This window comes from Malaya genurostris, chromosome 2, assembly GCF_030247185.1.
Source record: "Malaya genurostris strain Urasoe2022 chromosome 2, Malgen_1.1, whole genome shotgun sequence".
Taxonomy (NCBI): domain Eukaryota; kingdom Metazoa; phylum Arthropoda; class Insecta; order Diptera; family Culicidae; genus Malaya; species Malaya genurostris.
This window is the reverse complement of record NC_080571.1, coordinates 60,116,910-60,129,290: the sequence shown is the minus strand read 5'-3', so window position 1 is coordinate 60,129,290 and position 12,381 is coordinate 60,116,910. Positions and strand designations below refer to the sequence as shown.

At 35.7% G+C, this 12,381-nt stretch overlaps 1 protein-coding gene across 5 annotated transcripts in view; it reads right to left on the bottom strand.

The window, feature by feature from the left end:
- Nucleotides 1–12,381, bottom strand: part of LOC131427224 (synaptogenesis protein syg-2) — a 957,395-nt gene that overhangs the window by 546,259 nt on the left and 398,755 nt on the right. For 4 of the 5 annotated variants that reach the window (XM_058590216.1, XM_058590219.1, XM_058590218.1 and 1 more), the window contains exon 4: nt 742–871. In XM_058590216.1, the coding sequence (XP_058446199.1) occupies nt 742–871 (130 nt within the window). Of the gene's footprint in view, nt 1–741; nt 872–957; nt 1,334–12,381 lie in introns of those variants that run through there. The other variant, XM_058590217.1, reaches the window with a different exon arrangement.

Here is a 12,381-nt window from a genome sequence, read left to right as displayed (position 1 = left end):
AGAACAAATAATATAGAAAACCCTTTTATTCGAAAATTTCTCAGATTTTTGGATAATCACTAGTATAGCACATTATTATTGGATTCGTCATTTTTCGACTATATCCATTTGGAATTAACACAAATTGTGCAGTGTTTTTTGTAACAAAATCTAAATTTCCTGAAAGTTTCATTGAAATCTGAGAGGGTGCGAAATTCGTTTTCGCTAACAGCATTAACTATACATCTGTTTAGTGGTTCAAGTTGGTCCAATTTGCACTTAGAGGTTCAGTTTGAACTGTTCGGCACTGACGAGTCGAAGTCAAAACGTAAAGTTGATTAAATGAAAGTTGAACGACCGTTTTGAATAATCCTAAATAAAGTTCCGCTGTTGTCGTTGATAAGTAACTTGATTTTTTTTTATTGTTATAACGTAAAGTTTACGAGCATTTAGTTAAATTTTTATGTGGAAACCATCGCGAAACAGTTTGAAAACGATAGATGCAACAACTGGTATCCTCCAGTATCTTTAAGGCAGCTCAGTTTGTTTTTCCTCATATCTTTAAGGCAGCTCAGTTTGTTTTTCGTTGGGTTTGTAAAACACAAGATACTTTCTATGCTCTTCAATGGGGCCATTTCGATTAAACTTCAATATGTAACGAGAATTACACAATAAATATAACAAAGTATCCTCACTGCAAAACTGAATCCGTAGTCAACACCCAGTACCCAGTACACAGAAATAAATAGTTGTCCTACTTACCAGCACTGGACTGATGACCAGCTCCGCCCGGCTTTTGTCCCGCAGCGGTTTGAAGTTGGCACGATCCTCCAGGATTGCGCCGTCCCTCCAGTGTGACGGCAGTTCACTATTTTTGACACGCGTATCGTAGCTGAAATGGAACATGCGAAAAAAAAAAGGAAACGCTATGTAGTAATCAATTTTCACCAGTACATTTAGCTTATGTGTGGTAAATACGGAGAGGGCTTCCGGTCGCTTGAACACTTGAACTTGACAGTCAACGGCTCGACGGACGGAATGGGATGGAAGAATGGATTGGGCCACTTCATACGTTTCGGGAGGGGGGGCCTATTATTCGCACATAAATCGACAACGTTACTTCAAACACACAAAGAACCGTATGCCGTGAGACGGTGCTGTTTTGAGCAGGGCAAAAACATCCATCAAAAAGCCGTATAATTTTATTTTCACTTTCCCCGGGTTGCTTGGAAAATCGATCCTACCATGGATACTTGTTATTTTTTTTGCCTTCCGTTTTCGTTTCCACGAAATTTTATTTCCTCTGCTACCACGTTTGCATCTCAGCTTCTGTTTGCCGTTGAACCATTCGCGGCCAGCTTCCGTTTTATACTCCACCTCCCACCGTGTTTGTGGGTGTGGGTGTGTGTGTTTTTTTTATATCCCGACTTGTTTGTTCGAAACGGAGAATATACTTACCCAAATGACATACTAACACGGACTGTAGCAATCCGGTTGGATTATGTGCTAGAGATAACAGTTTTACTGGGAATTTGTGTGATATGAAATAATAAGAAATCGGTGGGTTGAGTATTTCAAAGCTAACATCACTTTTTGGATTGGACTTCTGGTAAATGTAGGGGTTTGCAAAACTGTATTTTAGAGTGAAAGAAAAAACTATAGAATACGTAAGATGTCCGGAATGTAAGTAGATCAGACTACATTTTGTAGGCCATTTTCTCTGTCTAAGATTCAATAAAAACTCTGAAAACCTTCTAAATCGAATTGTCTCTATAAAAGTTATATCAATTTACAAAAAAAAATGTTTTATTTCACGAAAAAAAATTTGGCAGTGTCTTTTTATCGAAGACTGAACTAAAATGAAAATTATTATTATCCAAGAATTCAATGGATCTAAATTTAAGAGGAGATTTCACAGAATATTGGTTGCTTGATATTTGCTATTGCAGTAATGGACAAGAAAATGCTTTAGTAAAAAAACATTTTTTTCCTAAAACTACCCGCCTTATAATACATGGACGGGTTTGAAGGGAACATCATAACTTACCTTGGGACAAAGTTTCGTTTAGTTGGTAGCATATAGATTTCATCAAAAAACCTTGACTATCTTTTGAAAAGGACATTTTTGCCATTTTTTTGCAAATAATAGGAGTAGAAAAACGACAAATCGTGTTGTGCTGTTGATGTTCTCAAAATAAGTCTAATTTTCAAATGAAAATACTAAAAAAATTACTTATCGAATTTTACACCGAAAAAATCGTTCTTAAAAATTTTTAAGGCAAATTACAAAACACGCTATTTTTTATTTAAATGAAATTTTGTCCCGTCCCAACATCGACAATTATGTTCCCTGCCAAACTACCATATATTGTAAGATGGGCGTTTTGAAGGGAAAAAATTTTACTAACAGAAACTTTTTTTGTCGTGAATACGACTTACTTTACTATGGGGCGCCTTTTCAAAATTTACCCTCTGAGAGAGTGATAAGTTTTTGATCGTGAATATCTCCTGTTATATCTTACGAATCAACATAATTCTTGCTACATGCCATCGGAAATATGATCACAATTTTATGATAAAACTTTCAGTTGTGTGACATATTCTTAAATAGTTCACAATTAAACTTTTCTGAAATGTTTGGTATAAACGAGTATCAAAGAAGATAATTCATAAGGCGCGTTTGCCTTTCTCGTATTTTGAAAGCTCATAGCTCAGTGATCTGTAGAAGGATTTATATAATCTAACTACCAATAGAATCGAAAATCTTCAACTTGAACGTGTATTACAACAATATTGAAGTTTTTCAATAGTACACTATTGAAAAACCTGTTTGATTTAACCCATGACAGCACCAGCCAATCAGAACGCGAGATGTCTGTATCTATACAAGAGCATCCATATAAAAGTTGAATGGTTCATTTTTCCTACCATTTGCTGAGCAACTCTTCCCGAAACAAGACACACGACAGCAACATCGAGGACCTGTCGTTTCATTGTTTCCCGATATGAATGCACGAGACACCGTCAGCACAATGACACCGAAAAAGGCAGCCAAAAAGTCCAGCAAGACCCATTGCCGAAACAAGACACACACGAGAACCATCTCAGATCTCAATATTTCCTACCAAAAGATTCATCAAGATGGGAGTTAAAATAATTTGCACCGTCACTAACACATTCAATTACGAACGGCAATGCGAAAGCGAAAGTGATAATTTTGAACACATCTTTATACTAGTATACAAATATGCCGTGCCAAACAGAGTTGCCACAGATCAATAGGTATGTATTTTTGTCGCGATTACTTTAGTATGCGGCCGAAAACAAAACTTGTTAGAACAAATGTTTCCACTTGATTTGCGCATTCTACTTTCCAGGCGTATCAGAACTGGCTAAACTTAAAGCAATTCTAAATATTTCTTTATCACAGTGATGTGGTCATCCTGAAAAGGACGGGGTTTTCAACGGATGGCCAGCTGCAGATGGCGAGGGATGATTTTCGTTTTCGTTGTCATGGGCAGCGTTACCGGCCAATTCCAACACTTCGGCAACCAAGTACTCCATCACTGCCGCCAGATAGACCGATGCACCAGCACTGACACGCTCGGCGTAGTTCCCCTTCCGAGGCAAACGATGGATTCTGCCGCCAACTGGGCACTTCAGACCAGCACGGTTTGAGCGGGACTTTGCCTTGCCCTTAACTGTTCCTCCACAATATGCTGTTAACAGCTCGACGACCCATTCAGTATTACTGGCTGCCGCTCTGCTAACTCTCTCTTTTATATCGTTTCACTGTTTCCCGTTCTGCGTATAGGGACCGTGGTTTAGTGGCCGGCGACGACAGCGCACGAGGCGGCGAGTGGATAAAATAATGCGACTTGCAAAACTTGTAAACTGAGTTTGAAAATACTTTCTAGCGTATTTTATCTGCGGATTTTTTCCAAACTCTATGGAATTATTCGCGTGTGGTGCGTACGATTGTTCAACATCGACTGACTATTAAATTTTGAATCGAATTATTCATTCTGTATCTAAATATGGCCACGTCATTTTCTGTCATTGCAGTTGGATTTGTGTCTAATATTTGTCATATTCACTCAAATTCAAACACTCGAACGATATTCTCAGCACATTAAATGATTTTTCAATCGACTTGACCGGAAACACTGAAAAATATCTTGCCAAAACATTCTAATTTCAGACCATTAGTAAAAATTGCTTCTGTGTAATTTCTTTTTATACTTTCACTCAAAGAAAATACCCCAATAAAAAGTTTAAATATTTTTTAAATGAAGTACGTTTATCTCGAAGTTGTTCTTACTTTCGCTGAATTGCAATCATTACACCACTTGCTATTACTTTATTTTCAGAGCAAAATAGACCCAAATAATTTTCCATCCGTCAAACTTTGAAATGGGCCACAGTTTTAAATAAATTTAGCTACTCGATAAAAAATAACTGCCCGACCGTCAAATTTTAACTAAAAGTTCAAATAATTCACAGGATGGTCCATAGCAAGAAAATAAATTGTAATCGTAAAAATGCTAGCAATCTCACGAGTAGCCAGTTTGACGTATATTGAAAATACGAGTCACGAAGCTAACAACAAATAATCATTTTATTGAAACGCTGAACTGTTTTGCCTTTCTCAAATAGAAAGTTTATACAATCACTTGAAAATCGACTAGTAAAAATTGGCCAAGTGTCATATGCCATTTCACTCAGTTCGTCGAGCTGAGCAATCTATCTTTGTGTGTGTGTGTAAAAATGACTTAATCGATGTTGACCAACTTAGATTCAAATGAAAGGTCTATGAATGGTTCTACACGGAATTCTTAAATTTCATCCGGATCCGACTTCCGATTCCGGAATGATAGGGCAAAGTGTGTAAAAAATTGTGTACGTCACTTGAAGAGTCGAAACGAAAAAAGTAAAAAGTTTTCTAAATTGGTCTCGAAAGTATTCCCGGTTTTCGAAAAACGAGGGCAGATAATAGTCATACACTCAAAAAAGGATCTCACTTACTTTTACACTTAGTCCGGTATTCCTAATCTTAGGTTCAAATGAGTGATGTTATGCTCCTACCGAAAATTAAGCATATTTTTCGGTTGTAATTCAAATCATGTTAGTTGATGGCCATACGAACCAACTTCGATAATATGTTCTCGGGTTCTAGTGCCCGAAATACCTACAATAGTGGAACTCCCTTCGTTTTCTCATCGATGTCAGAGAACTGTTTCATTCTGTAGGTTATACTAGTTAATGCACAAACAATCTCTTTGGTTTATTTTAAGAATCGGAGAGAAATATTTTTAATAGTATACCACAGTATTATATATGAGAATATGATTGATGTGAGAAAAGGATCATTACACCACTATGTTGTATTAAAACAGGTTTTTAACTATTTTATTCAGCGTGAACATATGGTGACAGTGTAAAGCTATGGTAGAGTTTTTTCGCCTATTCGCCACTAATGGCGCTACTTGTTATCGTGCACGGTCCCTATAGGAAAGGAATTCTAACAAAGGGGACGTCCGTCCACCGCTACCACTAGGAAATGTGATGTGAGAAATAGCGTCATTTAAGTTAAAGCAGCTACTCAGAAGGTACGAGACACCGTCAGCACGATGGCACCGAAAAGATGGCAGATTTGTACCGTCACTAACTCATTCAAGTACAAACGGCAATGCGAAAGTGGAAGTGATGGTGTTGAACACATCTTTATACTAGTATGGGGTCGTGTGAAAATATGCCTTACGAAACAGGGTTGCCATATATACAGATTAATCTGTATTATCATTATCATTATTATTATTATTATTATTATTATTATTATCATTATTATTATTATTATTATTAGAATCACTCTTGCATACCGAAGATCGTAGATACATTTCAGACCAGGCCATTGCAATTGTCTCGTACTGAAATTTCGAGAAGAATCAGATATCTTCGAACTTCATAGCTTCAATAAAAATAAACTACAAATTTGTTGTACCTAGCTTCCTATATTAGCAAATTAAAAAGGAATTGTTTCAAGTTTGGAATATATAGTTGTAGAATAGTAGCTATTTAATGTAACTAATCTGTACTTTAATGTAGGTGTATCGCTTCAAATTCTATTAGTGAAAAAGAGGAAAGCTTGCACAATTCATACAATCAATCAACTAACTGATATTCGGAAAAGTGATGGGAGCGTGTCAGTTTTTTCGTATTCACGACATCCAGTTATGTCTCTGACATTACTCACCCACCCTTTTTTATCCAACAGCAAATATCGGGAAATTAGCAATAGAGCATTCGGTGAAATTTTCTCACAAATTGAAATTAATTGGAATATTGGATGATTATGAATTTTAGTTTAGTTTAGTGTTTATTAAAAAGAAACTGGATAAAAATTCAGTTTTGTCAAGAAATAGTTTTTGTATGAAATTTTTTTCCTTCCTAAATGTGCCCATCTTGCATTGTATGATCGGTTGGTAGGGAAGTTAATCACCTTTCTTGGGACAAAATTTTATCAAAATCAATAATGATTTTGTTTCGTAAATCGATTTAAAGTTTTTTTAAATTTTTTTTTCAGTGTACGGCACGAAACCCGATCAGATGCACATAACTAAATCATAACACAAGTATATCAACAGTTGATATGTATAAAAATTTGTGTTATATTGAGATATTTAACAAATGAAAACTGTTGAAAGATAAAACTTATGATAACAAAATAATAACAAAATCGGTTATGATGTTTTTTTTTCATTTGCAAGATTCATGACAACGTCCATTATTTGAAAAAAAAAAGTTCTTCATTGCTTCATATCGAACAATAATGATCAGAATTTCAAAAAACTAAAAGAAAAAATCAAATCGCTAAATAAATTTTTCATATAATAAAAAAATCATTCAACAATTTTGGATTAAAACGATGCTAAAAGTTGGCTGTGATATAGTTTTTCTGTGGTAAATTTGCAACCTAATTTAATTACAACTATTGTTATAGATTCCTGCATTCGGACTTCTGTAGTTATATCAAATTCAATAATAATTGTGATACAAACGTTTCAAAATCTGTTACGACTTTGTTCCCGCTAGAGTCTTTTTTGTTATGATTTTTGTTACTTTAACAGATTACCAGCCAGAAATATTTCAAAATTTGTTACAAAATATTTCTGAAATAAATTACTCCAGTTGATATAATTTTGTTATTTCCATCTGATCGGGAAAGGGATTCTTTTCCGTATATTTATTGAAAAATCTGACTGACTTTGTAAAAATCACTTGTATAATACTTTTTTTGTTGGACTGCAAAAAAAAAATTTATTCAAAATTTTTCGCCCTTTTCAAAAAAACAGTATGGATCAATTACTGGAAAGTATGAAAAGTAACTTTTTGAGACAACAAAGCGAGTTGGCACGAAATTATTCATATTTGTAGAGAAGAGTATTAATAACATAATTATAAGTTTCAAGAGGGTTTTGAACCTCAAACACCCCTCCCCCCTTCCCCTTAGTATACGCGACTGACCACAGTTTATCTTTTAAAAATGAGAGTTTAAAAGCACGAAGTTGCCACGATTTTTATTGTGTGATCTTTAATCAGGATAGAAAGTGTCCATGAAAATCGTCGGCGACCTACCAAAATCAAATGGCCACATTTCAATACCAGTGCCGGCCAAGTACTTACTATGGTTAGTCTAACGAGAAATCGTACATGTAGACATAAGTTATTCCGCTAAGTGAAACCTTGAAATTCCTGTCCTTCTTGAAAATTTGAACTTTTGTGCAAAAGTCTTCGCAGCCGAGTTTTATAATACAGAGCCATTGCATGAATAGTGTTAAGATTCGATAGAGTTGTGCTTGTAAGACCAGTGCCCAACGCGTTGAAGCACCGACCCGGGGATCCTCCTGGGCCCTTTCGTTGCGTTAACAGATGAAGGTGCAGCGAAAAATATCTTACTCCGAAAATTGCTTCACAATAATGGTATTCGAATATTTGAACATGCAGAAAAAGTAGTGAAAATCACTCTCGAAATCTACTTAATTGGAGTTGTTTCCTGCTTAGAAAACAAAATCATTTATTTTTTGCTTCCGGTTGTAGAAGTTCAAACCTTGTGGTCATTCGTCTTCCAAATCAGAAAAAGATTATCTGCAGTGTTGAGAATTGAAAATTGGTTGGCAGAAATTGGGAAATAATTCGCTTTAGGTACTATTGTTTCGAGCAACTTCGATAAAGTATAGACTAAGAATGGTAGCTTGCTACTTTTTAAAGAGATATAAAATCAAAAGACGGGTGGGTAATGTCACGAGAAATAATCGGATGACGTGAGTACGAATAAAATGAATGGTTCTCCTCTTGGAACTCGGGAACCGACTTTTGGAGCTGAATGCTAGAACTGAATTCTGAACCTCAAACTCAATTTTGATGCTAGATTCTGAAACTGAACTCTAGAATTGAATTCCAGAACTGAATTTTTGTTTTGAATATTTGAACTGATCCCTGAACCTTTGACCTGGAACTGAATCTTAGAACTGAGTTCAAGATTCTGGTTTCTAAAGCACTAAACTCTGGGCATGAATTCTTATTTTAATTTTTAATTTTCAAATTCGGATCCAGAGCTCAACTCCGAAATTCAGTCCTAGAATCCCAAATCCAAAAATTCTGCAGAATCTTGTTTCTGAACTCAGTTATTGTTCTAGAATTGTAGAATAGAGTTTTGGAACCAAATTCTACCTTTCTTTTCGTTTTGTCTGAGGCTCGTCAGTGCAGAGCAGTTTAAATGGAACTGCTTAGTGCAAACTTAAACAGTTCAACTTGAACCGCTGAGCAGACCGAATTCTAGATCAACAATGCATTCTGGAACTGGAATTTCTGGAATACATACCGAAATGTATTTTAGAACTGAATTCTGGGAATATAACTGAATTGAAGAACTTTATACTGCTCTGAGCCTTAATTTCAGTTCCAATTTGCATATTTCAACGGATAAGTAATTCTAGTAGTACTTTAGGGAACGCTTATAGCACTAAGAAGGACTGATTAGTGGAATTTTTACTGCCGTTGTTCACTCTCGAGGCATTTTGCTCCAATGTAAACGACCAGCAGTTGGATGACGCCATCGCTCTTGTTTGAAACGAAACTCGCACTGCGAATGAACGGCAGCAGAACTGCTTCCTGTGTGAATTAATTCAATACCGGAACAATTTTTGTGTAGCGATTCCCTCGCGAAATAGCAACATACTATGTTTTGATGTTGATAATTTCATTTCGGATTTGTCTGTTACACGGAATTCATTTCTGGCGATGCACTTAAATGTTCATTTTAACTTAAGGGGCGGGTAGGGTCTAACACTTTTTAAAAATCATTTATTTTTGTCGTGAATACGACTTACTTTACTATGGGGTGCCTTTTCAAAATTTACCCTCTGAGAGAGTGATAAGTTTTTGATCGTAAATATCTCTTGTTGTATCTAACGAATCAACATAATTTTTGCTACATGCCATCGGAAATATGATCACAATTTTATGATAAAATATTCAGTTGTGTAACATAATCTCAAATAATTCAAAATTAAACTTTTCTGAAATGTTTGGTATAAACGACTATCAAAGAGGCGCGTTTGCCTTGCTTGTATTTTTAAAGCTCATAGCTCAGTGATCTGTGAAAGGATTTATATAATCTAACTACCAATAGAATCGAAATTGTTCAACTTAAACGTGTATAGCTAAAGGATTGAAATATTTCAATAATACACTATTGAAAAACCTGTCTCATTTGACCCATGTCACCACCAGCCAATCAGAACGCGTTCTGAGGAAGAGAACAAAATATCTGCTGCTGTACAACAAATCATTCGAGAAAAATGTTCCGAAAAATGTTGAATATCGTAGTGAGTTCCTCAATTTGGTCCTTCTGAATGCTAGAAACGAATCCCTACAGCATATTAATAGTTTCTTTCAATAAATTATGCAAATCCGAAATGAAATAATCGACATTGAAATTCTATATGCGGCTATTTTCATAGCCGTTAGGACCGCCCGTTAGTGAAAAAGCTACAAACGAAATCAGGTAAAAACAAGCCTCTCAACAAAAATTGGATCAGTTTGGATTCTATCGCCACTGCGAGCAGATGTATTTTGTGTCGTTTGCAAAGCTAGTTTCGCTTCCGACAAGAGCGATTTCGTAACAGCTGCGTCATTTGCATTGGTGAAAAAGCAACGGTGGAGAGCATCACACAAAATCAGCCGTTCTAATGGCTCTAAAAGTTTTCTAAAGAACTATTAGGATTTCTTGCTCGCCAATCGAAGGGAAATATCCTCAGTTTAGTGCAAATCTAGAACTGTTTGATTTTATTTTTGCACTTTTCGCACAGTAATCTAGATCAAGTGAAGCCTTCTTTGTTTTTGCGAAAAATGTGGAAAATACTTGCATAATTCATACAATTGATCGACTAATTGATATTCGGAAGTGTTAGGGAACATGTCAGTTGTTTTCGTATTCACGACATCCAGTTATGTCTCTGACATTACCCACCGCCTCTCTGTATTTTCTCCTAGTGAAACATTTCAAGAATATTATGTGAAATTTTCAAGCCTATCGGAGAAAAACTCGGCAAGTTATGGGCCTTTATCTTTGCTTATCTCATACTGCAAAGAAATAAGAGCTCGGAACACAGGTCCAAGATTTCTGCTTCGTTCGACTTAAAAACTTGACAAAACATTCTTGAAATGTTTCATTATAAAAGAATCCAAAAGAAAAAAATATGATTTTGTGAAAATGTTAGACCCTACGGGCTCCCTTGACTAATAAATTGTTTCCATTTATATTTTTATTTTATAGACAAAAAACTTTGAACGCGTTTTTCTCGAAAGCAGGTTTTGAAAGTCTGTGTCCATCGTCATTCAAAAACTACTGATCCATTTTTTTTCAAATTTTGCACACACTTTCAACATACAAAAAAACAGACCCCAACGTTTTCCTTTTCCTTGTTCGGGAGGTTCTACAGCTACAAAATGGCGAATTTTTTCGTGAAAAATCGTAGTTTTCACTTTGAACAACCACCAAAAATTAAAAAAAATCAAACAGAAACGTTGGGGACTAGAAAAACATCTACTCTATCTATGCTGCTTTGATTTGTTGACTTCTTATATTAATATTTCTTCACCGACTTATTTCTCAATATGTTTCCACGAAAAAATTACAAAATGTTGTTCGAATGATGCTTTTTATCATGCAAAAAATTTGAATCTATTTTGTTGCACGATAACTCTGAAAAAAATTCTCAAAAATGATGATATTTTTCATCATTTAGACCCTACCTCCCCCTTAAAACTAGAATATTCCAACTGATAGGTAATTTTAGTAGTTCTTTTGTAAACATGTATCGTCCTTAAAAGGGCTGATTTGTAGAGTTTTCACGGTTGTTGTTTACTTTTCTGTGTATTTTATTCCAATGCGAAGGATCAGCAGCTGAATGCCGATGTAATTGCCCTTGTTTGAAATGAGTCTCACACTGTGAACTGAACTCTGAACATGAAATTGTATTCTGAAACTGAATTCTTGACACTGGAACTGGAACTAAGCTCTGCAAAAAAACACCGTCGGCTCGGGTACGAGAAACGCGTCATAAGTTTTTTCTTCTTTGATTTGCGTTTATACCGAACATTTCAACTTTAATTTTTAATTATTTGACATTATGTCGAACAACTGAAAAAAAATTATGATCATATTTCCGATCGCATGTAGCAAAAATTATGCTGTTACGCTAGATACCACCAGAGATATTCACGATCAAAAACTTATCACTCTCTTAGAGCGTAAATTTTGAAAGGGCGCCCCATAGTAAAGTAAAGTAAGACTTTTTTTACTATGGGGTGCCTTTTCAAAATTAGCCATATGGATGAATGGGCAGAACTTAATCGTGAATATCTCGACTTGTGTTAACGGCAGCAACATAATTCTTTCACAATTTCATCAAAAATATGATCAGGAATTTAGGATAATATTATGAACAGTGTGAGATAACCACAAACAACTCAAAAATTAAGTTTTCTCAAACTTTCAAAACAACGCGGAAAACTCTTTACTTTTGCTTGGCTTTTTCGCGCAAGGACGACGATTTTGAGCTAGTCAGGCACATATTTTCAACTGACTGCGTTTAAAAGGGGAACCGTGGTCAAAAATCGATAATTTCTTCTTGTGCGTTGGATGGAGGCAGACTTCGTGGGAATGATTTAATCAACCAGCAGCTTCGGAGAGTGCACCTTCTGCGTTGGACTTCGGTCGTCAGGTGGAGCAGTCGTCAGTAATAAGAGCAGACCTTTTGCGTGGTATCAATCCACAAACGCTCAAGTCGTGCTTTCATTTGGACTACGATCGTCGAGAGAAGCAGTCGCCAGTAATTG